This window comes from Lepidochelys kempii, chromosome 2 (assembly GCF_965140285.1).
Source record: "Lepidochelys kempii isolate rLepKem1 chromosome 2, rLepKem1.hap1, whole genome shotgun sequence".
Taxonomy (NCBI): domain Eukaryota; kingdom Metazoa; phylum Chordata; order Testudines; family Cheloniidae; genus Lepidochelys; species Lepidochelys kempii.
Genome location: NC_136381.1, coordinates 52,562,624 through 52,586,288, shown reverse-complemented (window position 1 = coordinate 52,586,288; position 23,665 = coordinate 52,562,624). Strand labels below are relative to the sequence as shown.

Here is a 23,665-nt window from a genome sequence, read left to right as displayed (position 1 = left end):
GAGGAGACCCACAGGAAATTTTCCATGCTGCTAGGTGCAAGGGAGTCCCTGGGGGCAGACGTGGGGATGGAACATCTGGGTCTTTTACCAGTTTGTCTGGTTGAGGGACTAAATAGGAGTTGATATCAATATTTTCATTAACAGAGGACATCAGACTTTGGTTGGCCCACATTAGTTGCTATTGTAGTTTTTTGCCATGTTATTTGGCTCACTGCCCTCTAAAGAAAGGGAGGGCAAGACTGAAGAAAAACATCCATCGTTAGCTTCTGAGTCATGAGGAGTGTTTTTATTAATGTTATGTAAGTCGTGGTACAGTCCCAATTTATATAACTATAGCTCCTGAAGGCCTGGTGAAATACACTTTTGTACACACCTCTCCACAAACGCTTAGCATTGTCTCTATTTACACGCCTTTAATTTTTCGAGACTGTAAATCTGCTACATACCACAAGAGGTCGGCATGTGATAAAGGTTTGCCCAGATAAACGAACTGCCTGATTTTCACAAAGGCCAAGCACCTGCTGCTCCCATTGATATCAGTGGGTTGGTGGGTGCTCACACCTGTAAAAATCAAGCCATGTGTACATAGCACTGATACATCACAAATACCTGCAAACTATGACTCATTTGGACCCCCCCCCTCAGAAGTTCATAGTTTTTGTTGTTGTTGTTTTTGTTTTCTTCTCACATTTTCTGGCATTTTGCCATCTTTAAAATACCACATTTAGAGGCCAAAGTCATTTTAAAACGAAAATAAACATGATGGTGTTCGGTGCACTTTGGAACAAAGCTGCAAAGCTCTATGACTTGGAACACAAGGCATATATCGATTTTAACAGAGAAAATGTGGTTTACATCTTTGTGAATGAATCATAGGCAGTAACATTCAGTGGATTAATGCTCTGGATCTTCAGAGTCATGCTATAGATTTTATTGATCTATATTTTCCTATATCCCTAAAACACATTACACGCTGGCCAAGTTCAGCACGGCTGAGTCTCAGTCAGAACAGACTACTGCAGCAGGGTAACTATAGTACAGGACTGATCTAGGAGGCTACTAAGCAGGATAGGGCTGACATGTAGAGATATAAGGGAAACTTGCACAGTACCTGTCCACTGTTATAATTAATACGTTTAAAGTCTTTCTATCACTTCCCTCCCCAGGAAATATAAAGAAAACCTTCCCATGTATCACTAACAGTATCAGGATGAGGAATGATATGAAACTTCAGGAAGGTGCAAATGCTTTCTCTGTCATTCATCTCTAGAGCTTGATTTTAAAATGGTAGCAGAATGTTTTCCTTTTTGACTACATTTTTTTTGCATTGCTACAAATCTTCAAACCAATACTGCAATTTTATAACCACAAGGATTTTAATTTGGTTCCAAACTATCCAGACTGAGCATTGCTCGAAATCTTGGCAGATGGTTGTCAAAGTTAATGAACTGGAAAAAAACCAAACAACCCTATCCAAGTTAGGGGCTTCAAAATAATGTTATTATTAAGTAAAATTATTTCACATATCTTGTGACTTGCAGGGCAGCAGGTTTCTACTGTGAAATTTACTGGAAAATAGGATTGTATTACAATAACTTTGTAGCATTGATCTTGGAGAGCAGACGATGAATACACAGCTTTAGAATGTATTGCTAACTCATTATATTCACTGACCTTTACCTGGTTGACTGTCATAGATGTGTTTCATAGGCCTTGGTACTGCTAGATGTAGTGGAGTTCTCCTTCGGCATAAGTGGTGAGTCCAAAGCTGTTTTCCTTTTTGCGAGCAGAAGGACCCGAGTGCTATCCTAGGTGATGCTATACATTATCCAGATGACCATAGTGACAAAAGTGCCATGTAGCTAGAGAAGTGTCATCCCTTGAGTTTATCCACTAAATGGAGCATAAAGTCTCAGGGCTGAATCCTGGCTCTCTCTTGATGAGACAACATAAAAGTGTACCCACAAAGCATACAGCTAGGAAGAATTAAAGCCCCCAGCTTCACGACAGAGGCTGATCTAACCACTGAAGTACAATTTCACCCAGTGAACATGATGCACAATCTTGATACATTTTTAAATACTGTATGTTAAGATTATTTTATTGTCATTGAATTTAATTGGAAACATTTGCTTTAGAGCATTTGCAGTCCAAGATATATTATTTCAAATCATTTCTCCCTCATTGCACAGCTGCTGTACCTCACCCCTGCTCTGGAGGAACTAGCTCTAGGAGTGATGAGGTAGTTTGCCCTCCATGCCATTCAGTCCTGGACTTCTCCACTGAGACTGCCAGCTACGGGACCATATGGGTGTGGATAACTGTCCTGCAGGAGTGGGATTTTTCCTCTAAGGTAGATCACCAAATAGCCATCTTTCACTGATAGTAATCGCTGACCGCTCCTGGTTTCAAAATAAATATTTGAGGAGCAAAACAGCACTTATAAGGATGGGAGCTATTTGGAAAATGAAAAGAAATCTTGTCAGATGCATGTTAGTGGAAGCCAGCAATGTATTGGATGGTTGTAGGGATGGGAACAGTGGGTCTTCCTCATCTAAACCTTTCTGGAGTTTGGTTCCGAGAAAGGGCTGAGGTTTGAAGCAATCTGGGTGGAAAACTGTCAAAACGGAAGGGAAAAAAAATGTGAGTAGGGGAAATCTGTGGCCTGGCTGCCAGCCCACACTTTATCCTGGGATTGAGTTCTCAGCAAGGTATTTCAATGACTGTGTTCAGGTTAGTTTTCGTGTTTCTTAGGCTACACATTCACAACCGTGGTTCAAAAGGGGAATCTAATGCTGCTGCTTCTACGTATATATTTTATGGATCATCACTAGGTACCCCTGCTGGAATGCACCTCAGATCTCTTCTGGTGTATGGCAATCCTGGTTCTTGGCAAAGCTAAGGAAGCTGCTCCTTTAACTTACGAGGTTAAATGGTGCATTTTGGGAGCTTTCATTGGAACACAGGCGCTGTGAGGCCTGTTCAAGTGTACAGCAGCTAACATGCTGAGACGAGGGAGCCGTGCTTCAGCTCAGCAGGTAGAGGTCAATATTTTTGAGGGCACGAATCTGAAATGGGAGAACAGAGGAAGAGGCAAAGTGACTTCTCTGAGCCAAAACTAAAACTCTGGGTCCAAATTTCCAGTCCCAAGGTAGACCAGGAGATCACCTGTAAATATTTGACTTATGACCAGGCTGATGATGAGCCCAGTCCCACTTCTGGTGACTGGTTTGGGCTCAGTATGCTTACAGTCATGTGCTGTAAAAGAATTAAACTTTGCACAAATAAACAACCTACAAGTAGAAGTTATACACAAAGCCTTTTTATTACATGAAATAGTTGAACATACTCCATAGTAGTTAATCAATTACAAGTGCATTTATTTAATATTTTGTGGACATCGTAACAGTCTGAATATTTTGGCTGGATGGCCAGCATTCTGACTGAATTTAAACCAGTGCAAATCATGGCATAACCATAAACAGTAAATTACAGGTCTACAATGATGTTAGACTAGCTAAGCAAGAGCATATTTATTGACACATCGAAGCATCACAAAGTATGAGAGCCCAAATGTTAGAAAACGATCACTAAAATGGTATTTGTACAAATTCCTTATTTTATCTAACTGTCATGATCCTTTCTTGGATCCTGGTATATCGGCCATGCATGAGATCTTTCTCTAGTTTCAGGGAAGCCATTTAAATGTTTGAAACTGTAATGGGCAACAAAAAAAATGTAAACATTTAATGGTCCTTTGAAAGCCCAATGAGAGAGAGTACACTGTGCCACGGGAAAAGTGCATTTTAACTGGTGTGCCCATTATGGCCAGTTTTAATTTTACATTTTCAATCAGAAATTAATGTCCTGATACACATAGCAACAGTTATTTATCCATTTCTGGTGCAAAAAATTAGAAAACTTTTTTCATCTAACTCATAAAAGATAAAACAAGTAGAATAAAAAAAGAGTTGTCTTTCCTTAGAGGAACAGCAATAAAAAACACCCAACATTTAAACACATTACCTTTTCTATAGCTAGCTAGATATATACACAATATACCAATAGCGAGCAAAACGCAGAGCTGATAAAGAGTCCTTTTTTCCCTCCAGGTTTATGTACCTGAACATTATGAGATTATTTACAGTCGGATAGATATCCACAGAAGTAGTAATCAGAATACTTGTATTTGGCTAAAAGTTGTAATATAAAAAAGACAGACAATTTATTTTTCAAATACTTCCCAAATATATATTAAAAGTTTCCAATATTTCCATTAGCGCCAGAGTTGGAAGCTCTTTTTTCTCATATTTAAAAAGTGAATTTTGTGATATTAACTGATGACAGAGGGCCTGAGCTGCTCCCACTGCAATCATTGGAAGGGCTCACGTTGACTGCAGTGGGCCCTGGGTCAGACCCAAAGGGCAATCAAAGATTGCAGAGAAATGTAATAGTGCTTTTTAGTTTTGCCATAGGCCCTGCTCTGGCAGTGATATGTTTAGTTAGACCTTGGGTCTCCACAGATCCCCTTTGACTGCATCGAGGGTCTATGCAGATGGATTTATGTGCCCTTGCTGGGGATAGATCGTCAGCTGGTACAAATGGTCATACTTCCAATAGCTATGACAGTTTATACCATCTGAAGATGTTGGCCCACATCCTTACTGAAATCAATGGACTCAGTGTTGGCACAGGGCCAGCATGCATCACGCTGCAGGATCAGGGCCACAGTAGTGCTAAGAAGAATGATTTTCATATTGGAGACCAGACATAAGCTTTGCTAAAAAACAAAACTATAGTGGCTAATGTTACAAAAAAGCTTTAGAAGGGATGGGAATATTACACATACAACACAGGAACATAGGAAATATGGATGTAACTTGAAAAATATGTTTTCATGCTACCTTTATAAAAACTACAACATTCGTAAGTGAGCTGATCCATAAAATAAAAACATTTCTGTATGTTGTTTTTGAAATTGTAACTGAATACCCCCTAGAAGCACATACTTTTCTGAATAAATAAAAAAAATATCGCCACTGCTGTCTTTATATTGGTATCCTGTGTTTGAATAGATTGTGTATAAGCAAAAACCATCTTAGACTTGTAGTCCAGGGTTACTGTACTGTACTTTTAAAGCGACAATGTTCTTAGCACATCTGATTCTTACAAGGATAAAAGCATTCACCAGAATGGTTTGACATGTATTACAGAAGAAGCAACTGCCTGTAGTTTAACGTCCTATGTAATACCATGTCTTCCTGCCATCTTCTAATCATTTCTCCAGTGAAGCATGCATTGAAAACAATAGGGCCTGATCCTTCATTCCTTGGACTCTCAAAACTCCCTTTGAAGTCAAGGGGAATTCAGGGTGTGTTAAGAATGCAGGCTGGGGCCCTCATGAGCAAGATGATACCTAGACATCTTTTTTGGCTTTGAATCAATACAAAATACAATAAATGACTGTATGAAAATGCATAGTTTGTAGTTGCATACATTCATTCACTAAGATCAAAGGAAGCTTCTTCTGCTAGGCAAGTTCATCATCACCGGTTTGCAACAGAACTGCATTTTGACAAACTTGCATGAGATCAGTAACCAACATATATCTTGCAAATTAACGGTCACTGAACAGTGTTATTAAAGAGTTGGCTACTTTTTTCTCCTAACTGTCTCTGTGAGATACTTCAAGCATTTTATCACCTTGTAGGCTACTAGATAAACTAGAACACCGGTTCTTAAACTTTTTAGTAACCTGAAGACCTCCATTTTGATTTTAAAATTTTTCGGGGACCCACAAACCTCTCGCTCAGCCCCAGGCCCTGCCCCGATTCCATCCCTGCCGCCCCTGCTCCACCCCTGCCCTCCAATTCCCCCCTCCCCGAGCACACCCTGTCCCTGCTCCTCCCCCTCCCTCTAGCACCTCCTGCATGCTGCTGAACAGCAGTTTCCCCGGCATGCTGGAGGCACTGGGAGGGAGGGGGAGGAGTTGATCAGCGGGGGCTGTGGACCCCCTAGAGTGAACTCCAGTTTGTGAGATGCTGAACTAGAACATACAATCTCCAAACCCATTATAGCGGAGTCTTGCTGAACTTCAGGTATACCAGCATGTATGCGTTTAGCCTGGTTTGTCTGGGGTTTAGACCAATGCTGCCCTTATTAATACAATGGAGACCTAAGTCTTAGGAAAACTTGGTCTTAAATATGGTGTTATGAGCTAGCTAAAAAGCAGCTTCATTTCAAACACGGAAATTTTAGTCCTCAGCATAGACTAGTGCTGCTTACTTTTTATTTGTTTTTGGCAATGGCTGAGAATTTGAAAACACTACCAAGTGTGCTTACTACTTACATTTCGTTAACCCTTTGGAATCTAGCCTCTTCTATCGTCCTGAGCAACTCCGAGCCTTCACTAGCACTGTCTGCAGAGTTAGCTTTCCAACATCTGCACCATCACTTGTGCTTAGAGTTGTTACCTTAGACATCATAAGACTCCTTGAAAGTGCATTGAAAGATTTGAATTCAGCATGCAAAAATATGCATATGTGGGCACAAAGAATCATAAGCGCATTAAAAATTTTTATACAAAGCAATGGCAGACTTCACAAAGGAATTTCGGGTAGCCCCAATCTCTACATTCTTGGCCTAACCCTAAAACCTTTCCATTCTGGCAGCAGAATGCACAGAAGCATGTCTAATAATTACAGGCCTGATCCTGTGAATTACAGTGTGTCCGGAAGTGCAGGGAGCGGTGTATGTTGCATGGATACAGAAGTGGGTTCGCAGATGCATTTCAGGGTTAAGTCTAAATTAAACTCAATTGTAACTGGGTCCTCAAACTTAGCTGCAGTGTATACAGGCCCAAAGAGTCTCTCCTAAGTCAATAGGAGTTTTGCTTGAATAAAGACATCTTGGAAGTACACCCAGCATTCCAATAGTATCACGCCTTATAAGCAAGTAGACTGACAATAAATACTATTCTTTGCAGTGTTGTAACCATATTAGTCTCAGCATATGAGACAGACAAGGTGGGTGAGGTAATATCTTTTACTGGACCACCAACTTCTGTTGGTGAAATTGACAAGCGTTCAAGTTCTCCGACACTCAAAAGCATCTCTCTTTCACCAACAGAAATTGATCCAATAAACACTAGTACCTTACCCACCTTGTGTGCCTCATAAATATTATTTTCTGCTTAGCGCATGCTGTCTGAACAAGGTTGATGACTGGAACTGCGAGGAGGGTGAGGATTGTGATTTTAAAAAAGCTCTCCCCCCACCCTTCCAAATTTCAGTAACACCTAAAGGAAATTTGTTACCAGTGTGTATAGTGGATTAGTCACAAAATTACCCCTTGCTGCCAACAGGAGTGCACATTTAAATCCTCTGCACATGGCGTTGAAGACTTTCCCCTTATCATGGGAGTTATTCACCTGCACTGATCAGATACATAAAGGAGTCTTTTTTTTCTTCCTTCAGTTTTTGTGTAAACAACTGAAAATGTAGAAACTGGCTCAGTGGCAAAGCTGTTCTGTGTGCTGCCATGAAGGGACTCCAGTTCAGAATAAGTTTCACCACCCTTGGGCAAGTGGAAGTTGGGTTTCACAGACACGTCTTTAGCCTTTGCAGGGAGAGAAGCAATTTCACACTGGGTAGGGACCGATTCTGCTTTTACTACTCAGGCAAAATTATCAAAATGGTTTCAGAGTTTGTCAGTAACAGCTGAAGAATTGTGCCGTTACAGATCAACTAAAACTGGCGAGTTAACAGAGCATCAGCTTCAGAGGAAGCTAGGTGTTTGTATCATCATCTACCTATTCATATGGTACTGGTGAGGAAGGCACGCGTGTGTGTCTTTTGGATAGAATTAGGGGTTCAGATTCCTTCTGCTTCCATGCTGTAATCTCAAAACCTTCAGATCCTAGGCTGATCCCACAGTACCTCAGCCAGTTGTGTTTGTGTTATGGGAGGGTAACCCAGAAAGGATCTGCCCTTGGCAGAAAAAGGAGGAGGCAAAATAAAGAGTTTTTTTTTCTTTTTCGCCAGCCAGTTTGCTCTGGCTTCCAGTCACTGTAGATTCTAGTGCTCTGAAGTACAAGGGATGATTTGGAAATTTGAAATAAACACAATTTGGGTAAGGTAAACAATTAGCCATAGTGTTTATTTTCAGTGTGTTCTACAACACCTACAGAAGGCTCTGATGGTCTTTGCTTGCTTTTTAAATCAACAGGTGCTCATCTTGAAAGACAAAAAATGGGGAGGGGGGGACCTTAAATCCATCTGGATGTAGATTTAGGGGCAGATATATATATTTTTTAATGCAAAGAGCATTCCACGTGGGGAGTGATGGAGGATATAGCCTTTAGAGGCTGATCCTGCAAACATTTACTAGCATGAGTAGTCAGTGGCTTCTGTGATCTTACTCATACTTGCATGAGTAAAGATTTGCAGCTTCCCTTTAATAATCAGGGCCGAATCCATAGAGACTTGCACCGGTTTACCTAAGGGTGTGTTTTTAAATCAATTCAGCTAAACTGGTGTCAACTCCAGAGTGGACAGTTTTATAAACCAGGTTTAAATGGATTTATAGACTGATCACAAAGGAGTTCAACCAAACCAATTAAAAAATACAGTTTACTTAACCAGTGCAAGTTCTGTATATGTACAAGTTCCAGGGCTACACCTTTTCTACCTGCTAGGAGATTTGCCTTTTTAAAGCTGTAGTATCCCATTTGTGTACTGAATCTACCAAGTGCCAATTAATTTCAGAAGCTACAGTATTTTTGTGTATATACCATTAAAAAGCAACTCTTCTGATCCAGAGAGTATACATTTTTGCCAATTTAATAAAAATTTCTTAGTATCAGATTTCTCCATATTTCAGGATCAATTTCTAAAAATTATAGGTCAAAGCTCTGCAAGATGCTGGTAGTAATAATAAAGATTTTAAAAAACCCATTGCTCTTAATTATTTAATATAAAAAAATACATGGCGTAACAAGTAGGAAAAATATATACAAAAGTGCAATGCTGAGTAACTCTAATTAAATATCACTTCTTTTGCACAGAGTGGAAGAGAAAATAATTTTTAAAAATATAGTTTTAAAAAAAAAAGACTGAATTGCTTCTTGAAATGTTTTTAAAATTTCAAAATTACTTTATAGTCTCCAAAGCAACATTTGGCAGGAAATAGATGAGAAACACTGAACGGAGTTTGAATTTCCCTATTGTAGGAAAACAATCATAAGGACATAGGACCTGAATCCTGCAGTCCCAATGCAAGCAAAATACTCACTGATTTTATTAGGCACTTTGCCTACATATGGTGGCAAGATTGGGCCAATTCTGACTAATATTTGGCCTTTCGTCTTACACTAAAGCCATACACAGTCTATAATATTGATATTCTCTTTCTGTGCATTAAAATGACTCCTTTATTACAGGAAAAGGTCAAAATTGTATAAGTGCTTCTTCATATTTGTGGGATGTTATGAAATTTAGTGCAATTTGACATTGGTTAGGACAGATTTGTTTCTTAATGACATTATGGACTAGATCCAATCCATTATGGACTACCCTTTTGCCCCTTTTTATGCTGTTCTAATGGTGCAAAGGGATTAGAATGCTGCACTAACAAGCCAGCTGAGGATTCCCCTCAGCATAGGAAATCCCAGATGGGCACAGAGTCAGTGTAGCTAGCTCTATGCCACCTCCACCAGCCCCAGTGGCCATAGCTTGCTCCATTCCCGTAATTCCCCACCAACATGAATGGACTCAGGGGCTGTTACAAACTGGCAAAATTTAGAGGAACCTCAGACTTCCTTGCATTATACCATGGGCCAAAAACTGGCTCCTGGCAGCCCCTGCAGTCAGGGGAGTACAAAGGTAGTTCAAAGCTACCCTTGATGCTCATCAAAGCCATAACAAATAGAACTCTGGCACAGCTGAGGCTGTGGTCCTACGTCTCATTTTACGTAAGATTATTTGGCTAACCACTGACCTGTCCCCACTTCTCTCTCCCCACACATGCCCCCCAAATCAAATTAACTCTTACTAGTAGAAGGATTAAAGATTAGGCCCCATTGTGCTGAACATTGTACAAACACAGATAAGAGTCATGCCCTGTCCTAAAGAGGTTACAGTCTAAATAGCCAGGACAGACAAATGGTAAGCGACGTAGTATTGTCATCCCCACCAGCGGCAAAAAGCTATTAAGTGACTTGCCCAAAGTCACACAAGAAATCAAAATTGAGCCAAGATCTCTTAAATCCCCAGTCCAGCACCTATTCTCAAGACCATCCTTCCTCTCATAAATACTGATAGCAAAATCCTGTTTTCTAGAGTAATGGGGAAGAGACTCCACAGTTCTACTTAGCCAGCTTTTTGGCATAAGCTTGTTTTTTGTTGTGTTTTTGTTTTTTTTAAAAACTTCTGGAGGAATGTGTGAACATAAGAACAGCCATACTGGGTCAGACCACAGGTCCATTTAGCCCAGTATCCTGTTTTCTGATGCCAGATGCCCCAGAGGGAATGAACAGAAGAGGCAATCATCAAGTGATCCATCCCCTGTCGCCCATTCCCAGCTTCTGGCAATCAGAGGCTAGGGACACCATCCCTGCCCATCCTGGCTAATAGCCATTGATGTCAAGTGAAAACTAAGGGCCCTCATCTTGCAACCCTTACTCTAATAGTCCCTACTTGCATGAGTAGTTCTACTGTCCTCAGTGAGGCTGTTCACATGAGTAGGAACTATTCTCTTGAGAAGAGACTGCGTGATTGGACCAAAGCCCTATAATGTAATATAATAGTGTTTTGTAAAAACATGAATTGTGCAGCTGACAAGCAAAATATGCTGCAGTTGTGTACTGAAGATAGACACTAGTGTCGGATCTCTTGGCTCTAGAGAAAATGCCCTGTTTAATATGAACTTGAGAATGTGCAATATGTGCTTCTCTCCCTGCATCCCCAAGAAATGCTAGCACTAATTATTGCTATATTAATCTTATTTTAAAATAATAACCAGCAGTAGTTGTTTTGACTGACCTACTCTGTAGAAAGAATCATCTTAACGGTGTCCATGAAAGGCTCATTTTCATGAATTAATTTACAACAGTTACTTAAAAATGTACATGTATACAAATAAGTAATGCAGTTTAATAAATATGCAAATCACATTTGCTTTAAGGTACTTTAGAGGGGGGGAAATGACCTAAGCTAATGAATAATCTCTTCTGGCAAGTTTCTTGACTAGTATGTGATAAAAACAGTAAATACAAGTGGTGTTGATCACTGACAGAATCTTCTACTTAAAAGCGATTTGAGAATAGCACAATATTTTGGCAGCAGAAAAGAACCTGTACTCAGTTTACAGTGAGGAGGCCACAAGTATCTGGATAGAGAAGTGTTATCCAGATGTAACCAGACTAGATTAGATTGTCATGCTGCATACTGTAAGGTACAAAGTGCATAAGGTCTACTATACCAGCAGTTCTCAACCAGGGGTCTGGTGCCTCCTGGGGGGCCATGAGCAGGTTTCAGGGGGTTCACCAAGCTGGGCTGGCCTTAGACTCACTGGGGCCCAGCGCAGAAAGCCAAAGCCCTGTCGCGCAGGACTGAAGCCCGGGGCCCTGAACCTTGCCACCTGATGCCTGAGCAACTTAGCTTCGTGAGGGCCCCACTTGCCAACCCTCACACTGGCCCTGGCTTTTATGTGCTGAAAAACAGTTGTTATGGCACAGGTGGGGTGTGGAGTTTTTACAGCATATGGGGGTAGGGGAGCTCAGAAAGGAAAAGGTTGAGAGCCCCTGTATTATACCCTCTCCAAGGCGTTGGTCACTGCTCTTGTGCAATAACAAGTAGAGATGGGCCCAAACAGAACACTTAAATCCCACCATGCTCCAGTTCTGAGGATATTTGGATTAAGATCTTAACTTCTTGGCTCAAGCCTCCCTCAAGTAGTACCTCTGTAACTGAGTCTGCCCATTATCTTGGTTTTCTTCTAGGGGAAAGTTAATCATGTTTCTTTAAATGTGAAGCAAGGAAACATCCTGTTTAAGAAATTGCTGCTTGTCTTAATATTCAGTTAACTATGGGATTCTCAGAGTGAGGCAAATATATTAATTGGAGGATGGGAGAATTTGTCTTTCTTGCTGTTAAGGAAATGTGATACATGACGGCACTCAGTAAGACAAGGGCTATTCTCCTGCACATCCACATGAGGAGTCTGCACTTGATGATTTGAGGCTGTTACTTTGTCCACCCTGAATTCTACTTTCTCTTGAAGTGATGCTGCCACTGACTTTAGATGAAGCTGCTCACTAGGACTCCTAGATCAATTAATAGTTCCAGGCCCAGAGCTTTGTTGAGGGAGCAGAGAGACTTTGAAGCAGACAAAATGGCAATTCCCCAGCGCTTTTAAGTGGGGGTTAGATGTGGCTTTATAATAAAATATGCTCACGTGCTGATGGTGGTACCACACTTAAGGAATATTTTCAGTGTGGGAAGACAGGAGTTTCCCACGAATTACTTCAGTACTTGAATGGTTTTTGGCATAACTGGGAAAAGCTGGAAGAATACTATTTGGTAAGTGGATAGATGATTGTGTGGTGTTAGCAGCACCGCTAATATCATTTGGACCCACTAGGCAATATCGGATGCTTGAGGCCGTCATAGGGTTTTTTGTCTGGCACGAGCTTGTGAAGACTATAAACACCATCTAAGATAAAGGCTGGCACAGTTTTTGGTAAAGTGGCAGTTCTTAGGCAGGGAGAATACTTCTCCAGTCTGGTTGGATTTCATTAGTTTTCAGGCCAGACATTTTCAGGTGCATTTGTTTTTGGTCCTCAACAAAAAAGCACAAAACCTTGGTGCAACTCCTGCTCATTGAACTCATTCAGACAGTCTCTGATGCCGGTGGTGCTACTTAGGTGAGGGATTCTGTCAGCCAGGGTTTGATGGGGGTGTAGGAAAACCTGGCCATGACATCCCTCCCTTGGCTGCATCCCTTCTATATCAGGAAGCAGATGGGGGGCGAGGGAGGAGGGTTGGCACAGAAACTGCTGTGGTGGCTCTATGGCCCTCAAAGATTCCCTGGCCAGAGAGAATTCACAGGATCCAGATCCACTGGCTTTATGGTTGCTCTATACTGCGAGAGCAGCACCCAGCATCTGGCTCCAGAGCTGTTCTTTTTTTAAACAATTAACATTCCCTCCGTAACTGCTACCTGCGATTACTAAATCAGTAAAATTAGATTTTAAAAGTTCAATTTTTTACTTTCATATATTTCATTATTTAAACAGTGAAATACAGAATCAGTTTGACTTTCCAGCACTCAGTGCTGCAATGTATGAGTTGCTAGCTCTGCAGGGGATTTGTAAATCTAATTAAAACAAATAATTTAAACTGCCATTTAAAATTCTAAAACAGTTTTGTTTGGTTTAAATGGCCCTCCCCCATAACCTCTAAATTGTGGGTTTTAACCCACATGACAAAGCCCCTTTAATAAACTTAGTGAAAGCTGTGTATAACATAATACCAGAACATCTGTAAGGCTTGTCTTTTGATTTCCCCAGCTATAAGAAGCGTTTCTACCTGTGAACAATGTTCTTGCAAATGATCCTTCTGTGAGAACCTTTCTAGCACAGGGTCCTGAAGTCTGAGCAGATCACCTTGTAGGATCAGGCTCAAACTGGTATGACACAGTGTTTCAGAAATCATTTCAGAAATCGTTGTCAAAATGTACTACGCCTTCAAGCTAAATAGTTGACAATTTTAAGAACTTTACAACTGAGACTATAAATATACTAAAAACCTCAAGAGACCAAGCAAAATCTCTTTTCATAACATGGAATTCATGTCCGTGAAGTAGGCTTGTCTTCATGACATTGAAATGTTAATTTCAGACTAAACTATCTCTATGCGACCAAAGGCAACATTTTTCCTTTCAGAAAGACTTGATAGTCACTATTTCTAACTTCCTGCCAGGTGTTCGGGATTATTTCTTCTGCTTTGTTACCGTGTGTGCGCTGTTGGTGTATAAAGCAGCAACCCTTTTGGTTCATTCATGGAATCTGAGTTTTGTTTCACAGTTTTTAGTAAATTGATGCCAGCACTGTTACAGCTCTGAAGTTTTGCCTGTACTAACCTATTGTTATTGATGGTAAGTTAGCTTTCAAGAGCATGCTTTCGAGCACTTGTTTCTATAGTTTAGCCCTTTGTTTAGTAAGCAAGTATTGCATCGTATAAAGAAGGCTGCTGTCTGATTCCTTTCCAGTATCTTTTTAGAAACACTAAAACTTACACAGAACAACATCAATCATGATGATACAAAATAGTTGCATTTTGAAAGTTTTTAGGTGAACTGACAAATTAAGAACTATGGGCCCGATCCTTTGTTTCCTGTGCACCCAGAATTCCTATTGAAGTCAATGGGTGTGTTGAGCGCATAGGCAATGCGGAGATCAAACTGTATGTCATAATGTGAGTGACCTATATGTGTCATGTGCGTGTGCTGACAGGCTTCCTTTGAGTTTGATAGTGACAGGGCAACTTTGGAATTCCAAACAATGTCTTTAAAAAAAAAAAAAAGCGCCAGTTCTCTGCATGAGACTTTTCTTAGTGTAAAAGTATTCTGAATCTGTAACAAATAGCACAAAATTACAAATGGCCAGGTTGTCTTGCAATATATTTCAAAACAAGACTATATAAGAATAAGCTGTCTCTCCTTGGTCCTGAGTCAGCAAAGCATGGAAACAAATTTAGACTTTAAGCATATGAGTAATCCCATTGGTGAGACTCTCATGTGCTTTGCATAAGTGCTTTTCTGCTACTGAAATACATCTCTTCAATCTCTAGTAAACTTTGACTGTGCCCTGCTTTGCAGATTTACTGTACCTACACTCAGAGAGAAAGATCAGTCACTATCATTAACAGTGTGTCAGCATGAGAATTACTTCAAGCTAAAAACTTCATTAAAATGTTCAGATATTTATGCACATGCATGATTTTACTCACTTGAGCGTATGTCTGCCCAGTTGGATCCCTGGTCAGGATGTTAATTCTGTAAAGAGATTCTGATAAGGAGATATTACAACAGAACTAAAAAAAAAGGGGGGGTCATTTCTTCATGTAGAAATTGAGAAGTTTGAGAACTGTGTGCATTTCAATACAATGCATTTTCTTCTTTGCATGCATGATCTTGAGTTTCATTTAAGCTTGTACTCTAGTAGATATGAAAAGTATCTAGTTTAAAAATATCTTGTGCACCATAAGGAAATTAGCACCTTGCAAACCATAGTACTTAGTAGTTGCAGGATAGCATGCTACAAAGTATACATTTTTGTTGTGAGCCACTTAAAGAAACAGTAACCCAGTTATAGATAATGCATGTTTAACTGGGTGATTGTACAACGACAAGACTTCATGTTTACATTACATTCTAGAAAGCTTTATACAAATATGTAGACCACCTATTGTATCAGGTCATGTTTCAAACTCCATTCCCATAACTTTACATCAGCTAAAACCCCTTTCCTTTTACTATTTGAAGCATACACAGGCTTAAATACTCTGTGTTGGCAAGAAAAGGTCATGTTCACAAAAACACTCATTTCTGATTTTAATAATTCAAATGGCAATATAGTCCTTATTTCATTAAATAATTCTGTCCAGAAAAATAAAATAAAATACATATTAAAATTCTTAGTAATTGTAGGTTCAAACAGACCTATTTTTTTTTTGCATCTACTGCCCCTTTATTTTCCCTGAGGAAATCCACATTATTTACGTCATTTCATTATTTTTCTCAAGGTATTTCTCTATAGAGAAACTTCTTAGTAACTTTGTAACTTCTGTTTATCTGAACATTACATACCAAATGCTGCACTACTATTTGCTACTGAAATAACTAATTGGCAAGGAGAACTCTTCCTTAACATGACTGGATACAGATTCAGAATCAGGGATATCTCTATCTTCTACAGTAGAGTAGTGTAAAATGAAAGATAAAATTCTGACATTTCCTAGAGGGGAAAGATGATGAACATTGAGAATTTACAAATGAAATTTAGGAGCTCCTTTGTAGCACTGGGTTAGATTTTAAGAATTCAGACAAAATCTTGAAATCCTGATTTATGTGAGTAGTCCCATATAATAGGAAAGCTAAATTTATTTCTACTGCTAATTTGTTTTTCATATTATAATTATTTCTTTATTTCTCTCAGGGAAACATACAATAGTCATCTCAAACTTGGATGCAAAGGTTTTATCAGAATTTTTTTTTCTTAAAATTGGTTAAGGTTAGCAAAGCAGTTCTATTGAACTGTGGCTTCTTACTGCATTTGTCTATTCCCTTATGTATTATTTGACAAGTTTATTGACAAAAACAAGTTCTTACTACTGTCAGCAATGTGGAGTAAACAAGAGTATGGATGAGTGAGCTGTATTCTTCTTCAGCCTGTGCATCATCAAAAATAGTGCCAGCTACCTTCTGACTGTAGAATCTTTCTGGATTGGTTAGAGATGATATACTGTATGAAGCAGAAAGAACAAAGCTTGATTTTCAGATAGTGAAAGAAATTGTCCTGCTGAATGTCACAGAAAAATCCTTGTATCTTGTGTATGATGGAAATTTGATAAAGAAGTCTATGTAAACAGTACTGTAGTATCAGATGGGAAATACTGGAAGCAGATGCTATCAACCACAATTCAAGACACCACTTTTTGCAACCTTAAAAGGTTTTTGAAGCACAAGGATCTTGACACCACAAGTGGCTTAATTTAGCATCTACCTTCTGCACCTAAACTGTCACCTTGACTAGTTTTCTGTTGTTTTGCTGAAGGTGGTATAAAACATTATTGTAGTGGAGATTTTGTTGTTGTGGGATTCCAGAAGGGTTTTATAACAGCTTTTAGAACAGACAGTAACTATGTACAAGATAAGTCCTGGCAGTCTAGGATTAACTCCATTAGTTTCTTCAGATTTCAGTTCCAGCAGTGCTACCTCTAGGTGAGTTCAGTGAAGTGGAAATAGAAAACAACATGCCATTTTAGTAACCTCTTTCCAACCACCACTGTTTATAGTGAAGAGCAGTATAATTTGATTTTAGTGATGACTGCTGTGCAGTTTGGTCCAATCAAGAGTGGGGACAAACCCTCATAACCTGTTAAGCCTTCCCAACTGGTCAGGAGACTTCTAATTTCACATCCCTCTCCCAGGCTCTTGAGCAGCTCTCTTAATGTACTCTATGGGAGAGCAATGGACATGCAGGGAAGCCCTCTAGGTTACATCTGTACATTTAATCCACCAGAACTCCAGGCTTCTAGATCAGGGGTTCTCAAACTTCTGTACTGGTGACCCCTTTCACACACACAGCCTCTAAGTGCAACCCCCCCTTATAAATTAAAAACACGTTTTTATATATTTAACTCCATTATAAACGCTGGAGGCAAAGTGGGGTTTGGGGTGGAGGCTGACAGGTCGTGATCCCCCATGTAATAACCTTCGACCCCCTGAGGGTTCATGACCCCCAGTTTGAGAGCCCCTGCTCTGGTTACTATATGTTCCATTCTATGCATCTGATGAAGTGGGCTGTAGCCCACAAAAGCTTACGTTCTAATACATTTGTTAGCTTCTAAGGTGCCACAAGTACTTCTGTTCTTTTTGCGGATACAGACTAACCCGGCTGCTACTCTGAAACCTGCTCTAGATAGTCCCTGACCAGAACACGGGCAATGGAGATATGGCAAGAATGACACCATACTGCTATGTAGTGTGTTGCTCTCAGGGAAAACTTGGGGGTGTAATATCAGTGAGTGGGACTGGAGAAAGAAACAGGCTCAGGTTTCAGGAGGAGACCCAGTTTGGACTGATACCTGGAGCTCACATATGCAAGCTGGTAGCCAGCCTAATACTGGAAAAACACAGAGGTCTCAGCATGTAACATTGGCCTATATACATGTTCCATAAAGATCTCTGTCTTCTTGTTGTATCATTGCTTATTGCTAACAAAACAGCTGGAGGGGGAGCAGGGAACTGATTGATCACTAGACAATCAGTATTCAGATATCCCAGTTAGATGATTGCACTGCATAAAATCTCCAGCCCTCGAGTCTGACCATGTGTGAAGCCTGCTCACCTTATTCACACAGATAGACCCACTGGGCATGTTTGCACCGACTTGAATAGCAGTTGACACCTACGAAAAGCAGGTGTAAATATGCAAATCAGAATGGAAGTTTTGCTTACTTTGCATACCTGTAAAGGACTACACAAGGTGCAAGGCAGTGCAGAATCAGATCCATTGACCTGGATGGAAACAGCTGTGTGAATAAGATTATCTGAATTTTATATATTTTCCATATTTGGCATTTTATGCAGGAATAGAGACAAGCTAATCATGTTTAAAATGCTTATCTAAAATGTTTCCCTTTTGCTTGAAATTTCATTTTTCAGGCTTTTTCCCAAAAAGACATTTGTTTTGCTGTAGCAGGAAAGTCACTTCAGCAAAAATTAGGACCCAGTGGTATATCTGTCAATATAAAAGTCTGATAAGATTATGTGGTACCAACTTCTGTCACCAGCATCATTTCTACTAAGCGATTAAAAGAATTTTATATATATCCTTCAATATTTCTATTTTAAGGGTCAAGTTCTGGTTGCTAGTGGGGTGTGTGTGTGTGTGTACCAAAGAACCCATGGCCAACTGTGAGAATGCATGATGGAAACCGATCACCAGATTCTGACTCCTCTGAAAAATCAGGGGTCACCTGACAGACCCTCCAGAGAAGCATGACTTGGTGTGGTTAAACAGTGTAGGGAAGCAGTCCATACAGACATATGTGCCAAGCACTTTGGCCAGGCAGTGGCCGATTCATGGCATTTGTAAATAATCTTATTCTTATCAAGAACAGAATGAAAGAGTAACTCTGGCCAGAGGTGGACAATAACAATGCTTTCGTGGTCTATTTGTGTGCCTATCTTACTAAGAATAGATATAAAGTTAGCAGTACGGGAGTGGCTATGTGAATTACGTTATGGGAATGGCTTCGCTAACGTTTATATTAAGCCTCTGAGCATGCCCAGTAGATCTTTCTACAAGCCAGAGCAGAGTGAGCGGAGTATGCATGCAATTAATAAGGTCTGTGCCTTTTCTCTAACTCACTTTCCTCCAGTATTAAAGCTGGGACAAGTGCTGTACCTGGTTCCTGGGGCCAACCAGAATTTGCCCCATGTTGTGGAAATTTGATGATCTAATTAATATGTTCATTTATGAAGTGGCCCCTGCCAAGGTGCTCATGATGGTGTACAACATTTTACAAACCAATTACAATAATATATTTTAAAATCCGCTTTAAAATTCAAGAGATCTGAGTAAATAAGGGAGAAGGGGAATACAAAGAAAAGGGAACAATGATGAGGATAAGTAATGAATATGGGGTCAACAGTGGTCAATATTGTTTTATAAGCCTCTTGAGAGGCTTTTAGAAATAAGGAGGGATATCAGTGGAGCAAGCTCCACATTCTGTGTCCCACCATAGTAAAGGCACTGACAACAATGTCAGCATTTAAAAGGAAGTAACTAGAAACCAGTTACAAATTGCTAAGAGGTATTTCCCTAAATAAATCTTTGGGGGAAAAAAAAAAGAAAAATCACAGAAGGAAAAGCCATGACCTATGACTTCACCAAAAGATAAGGAAGTGCAAACAATAGAGTGCAGATGGCGCTGTATATCTGCCAATCTTTACCTTCTGTTGTGTTAATTTATTTCATGTTTTGTTTTATTATCCTTGCTGGATTTTAGGGTCTGATTTTTCTAAACAAGTTAGGTGCACAACTGTGCATAAAAATCAGGTAACTGTATGCACGCAAGTGACTTTCACTAGCCATTTGTGCATGAAAATTGCGTGATTTGTAAACACTGTTGCAGAAATAACATGCTCAAATTAGGCATGCAACACAGCAAATTTGTTTAAAAAAACAGGCTCTTATTATTCTTTTGTTCTTTCCATTCAAACACGTATTGCCTTTTCTTTAACACTACGCGCTATACTATGTTCAAAAGTGTGTGCTTTTGTTCTTTAAATGGGCATAGGCAGCAATGCAAGTTAAGTAATGCTGTCATGAGAGCTATGTGATCCAGTTTATCAGACTCCATGAAAAACAAGCCCAGCTGGTAGTGGGTCTGTATAGCCCTGTTAATATGATAGGTGCCTATACCTATGGGGTTTTTTGTTGTTTTTCTTTTTAAACAGGCAGGAGTTGGTGATGCGCATTCATGTGGCATTTCCGCCTTACTTTATACATCAGTAGTTATTTTAGTATGAAAATAAATAACTCCATCTATCTAGGGATGAAACATCAGCATTCTGCATTTATACCCTCTAACAGACTGAAGAACTAAATACACCAAAGCCCACACATCCATCAAAGTGCCGTCTGCATGGAAGTTGACTATTTCTGACCTCAGTGACTTTTTTTTTCCTAAATAAGAAAGGACTTCACTTAACATATACATATGTTGCTCCACTGCTGTCACACTCCACTTGCTGGGATGATGCGGTGGGAGCACTTCTTGGGGGGTTTTGTTTTCTATACATTTTTTTGCACAAATAAAATTTGGCATTGCTAATGGAAAGAATGAGTGAGCCATTAATTTAGTAACCATCTTATATACACAAGAGAAAAGAAAGCAAGAGCTGAACTGCTGGGTTGGCTCACATCCCTGAATAGATATTACATAGAATCCAAAAGGCTGCATTTACCAGTTCTTAATAGGGTTCATCAGCATAAGATGGTCATTGCTAGGAAAAGGGACTGGTGATAAGAAAAGATACTGGAACCCAAATTATATTCCTGTATGTTTCAATGATCATTGAAACAGTTTCCCTCAAATCTTGGACTTACTTGTGGCTGAGATCTACTGGTGTTTCCTTTTTTCATTTTTTCCTTCTCTGGAGTATTACAATCTAATTTAAAATGTACCGCCACTCTTGTTCTGGTTTGTGACTGCTTTTAAAAAATCATCCAGGAGTGTTGTTGCTTGTCCTTCTGACATATCAAGATTTGAATTCCTCAAAAAAACACCCGAAAATGAGGAATCCAACCAAGATTATTCACATCAGCAGAATTATTTAACAGACTCCACTCTTGGTACAGCTGCTGTTGAGTGAACTGTAGCTTATGTCTTAAAGTGTGAATTTAAGCTTTTAAAAAGAAATCTTCACTTCAGGGCAAGACGCGGTGCTTGGTTCAACTGATACAGACGTTCACAGCATAGACATTGACACGGTTAAAGAACAGTCACGGGGAGCAAGTAGTTCACAGAAGTTAGCAACAAGTTATTTAAGAAAAACATTAATAGCTGCTCTGGGTTCAATATTTGATAAGACTTTTTTTTTTGCTCTATTGCTCCACACTGGTTTTGCTAAGTGCTTCTCCTTGGCTACAAGTGCTTTGTTTTGAAATACAAGTCTGTTTAAAAGGCAGCACTGGAGGGTAGGCAGGGGCAGCTCCAGGAACAGGATCCTGCTATTGTACTCCCCATCCCCCGGGTCCTCCACACTTCCAGTCTTTAGTCGATGAACCTTTGGCAGGCTTTCTTCCAACGGCAGGCAGTGCACCACATATCTCGGTTCTCCATCCCATACACTTTTCGGCATTTTTTCCCCTCCCCTCTAGGTTTCCTGTCCAAGAAAAAGGGACACGTAGTTAATAAGAAGTTTTTTAGCATCCCTCATCACCACACACTTTTTGAAAGAGACAAAATCATCTAAATGCAGCATGACGTTGAAAGAGCCTGATATTTTCGATGGGTTTCTTCCTATTTTCAAGTTACCAGGATTCTGCTGAAGTAGTCAGACTTGGAGTGAGGTGAAACCTGCTATTGAGTGACACACCCCGACCCCTCCCCCCTCTGCTGTAGTCTTTAGAGCAGAGGTGGGCAAACTATGGCCCGCGGGACCCTCCTGCCAGGCCCCTGAGCTCCTGGCCCGGGAGGCTCGCCCCATCCCCCGCAGCCTCAGCTCACTGCACCGCCGGCGCAATGCTCTGGGTGGCGGGGCTGCGAGCTCTTTCTGGGGGCAGCACAGCTGCAGAGCCTGGCCTGACCCAGTGCTCTGTGGTGTGTGGTGGCGTGGCTGACTCCAGCCAGGCGGTGCAGTTGCCTGTCCTGGTGCTCTGGGCGGTGCAGCTGTATTGCTGCCAGCCACCAGCGCTCCAGGCAGCACAGTAAAGGAGTGGGGGGAAGGGTTAGAGAGTAGCCCCTGGGTTAGAGAGTAGCTGGTGGGTTCGCTCTGCAGTGTTGCTTCAAGTAGGCCTCTAGCCCACCCAATCCTTTGTAAGGTGTGTGAGGGGACTAGACAATCTGCCCTCTTCTCCCTTCTCATTCATAATGAACTCGATTAGAAAATGCTCCTCTGGTTCCACTGATGTATCTTTAAGAGAATCCCAGAAATTAGCAACCAGAAAGACTTATTAGATCTCGTTGTCCACCTCTGCCGATCCAGGACTAGTCCCTATAATACATATAGCCCTGGAGTCAGATATACAACAGAGTGTCATGCAGTAATAGAAAATCACAGCTATTACTGCAGTGCTGTGTGGAGTACAGCAGGCAAGAGGTTTGCTTGGTTTAGGTTTGCAGTATAAAAATTTTGCACAGCTGTAGGCAGGCCTTGGTATTCTATGATAGTTGTCCCATATGGAAGCTATTCCATTTAGGGGAAAAGCCACTAAATTCAGAAGACAATCTACATGCTCGTACCTAGCCCTGGATTTACTTTGACTCTCACTGTAAACAGATTGGTACCGTATTCTACATGACAGAAGATAGCGAATGTTGGTTTTGTTTTAATGGTAGCTCTCTGTAAGTCACTTGATATTCCAAAGCTAGCACTGCACAAGGATTCTTTGTTTGCGATATTTGACTACAAACCCTAAAGCACAAGCTACAATGTGGAATAAGTGTCAGGGTAAGCTTAAAGTAACTGTTAAAATGGCACCTTCCTAGTCAACATATTTGCATCCTGTGGGCCAAATTTAGCCCTAGTGTAAGCAGGTGCAACTCTAAAATAGCTGCACCATTACACAAGTGCCAGATTTGTCCCTGTGTATCTTTGAGTCATATCTGCTTATGTTACAGACAAAATGAAGTTTAATACTGTAAAGACTGCTGAACACCTAGGGGAGAACTACCTGGATTCTGCTCTGCCTCCTGCATCAGCAATACGAGTCGCAGCAACATTTTGATCACTGAAAATTCACTGCTGGGAAGAGCACACAAACCAGGAAGAACCCAGCTTGACTGCCAGATCCTAGGCTAAGTTTTAGAAAAATAATGTTTGTCTAGTAAACAGAACAGATTTGATTGGGAAGACCTGAAAAAACGATAAGCATGGTATCTCCTTTAATGTCATTTTACATTTCTTCAGAGTACCATCAAATGTAAGGTTATTAAGGATTAACATGTGTCTCTTGTAATGTTAGAAATTTAGATCCAACATGGGATTTTGAACATAAAAAGCAAAAACAGTGTCATGAATTTATGTGGTGCCTGATTCAATATCCGTTGACTTGAGGTGGATCATGTCCACAGCCAAGAGCAAAGTGCTAGGTTTCTTAGTGAAACCAAAAATATCTTGACCTAAATGATCTGTTGTAAGATACATTTTC

General features: G+C 40.3%; 1 protein-coding gene across 4 annotated transcripts in view; it reads right to left on the bottom strand.

Moving 5' to 3' along the window:
- Positions 1–5,878: 5,878 nt before the first annotated feature.
- ZNF704 (zinc finger protein 704) overlaps positions 5,879–23,665 on the bottom strand; it is a 153,175-nt gene continuing 135,388 nt past the window's right edge. For 2 of the 4 annotated variants that reach the window (XM_073330740.1, XM_073330741.1), the window contains one exon: positions 5,879–21,678. In XM_073330740.1, the coding sequence (XP_073186841.1) occupies positions 21,567–21,678 (112 nt within the window). In that variant the 3' untranslated portion in view covers positions 5,879–21,566. The remainder of the gene's footprint in view (positions 21,679–23,665) is intronic. The other 2 variants (XR_012157153.1, XR_012157154.1) reach the window with 2 other exon arrangements.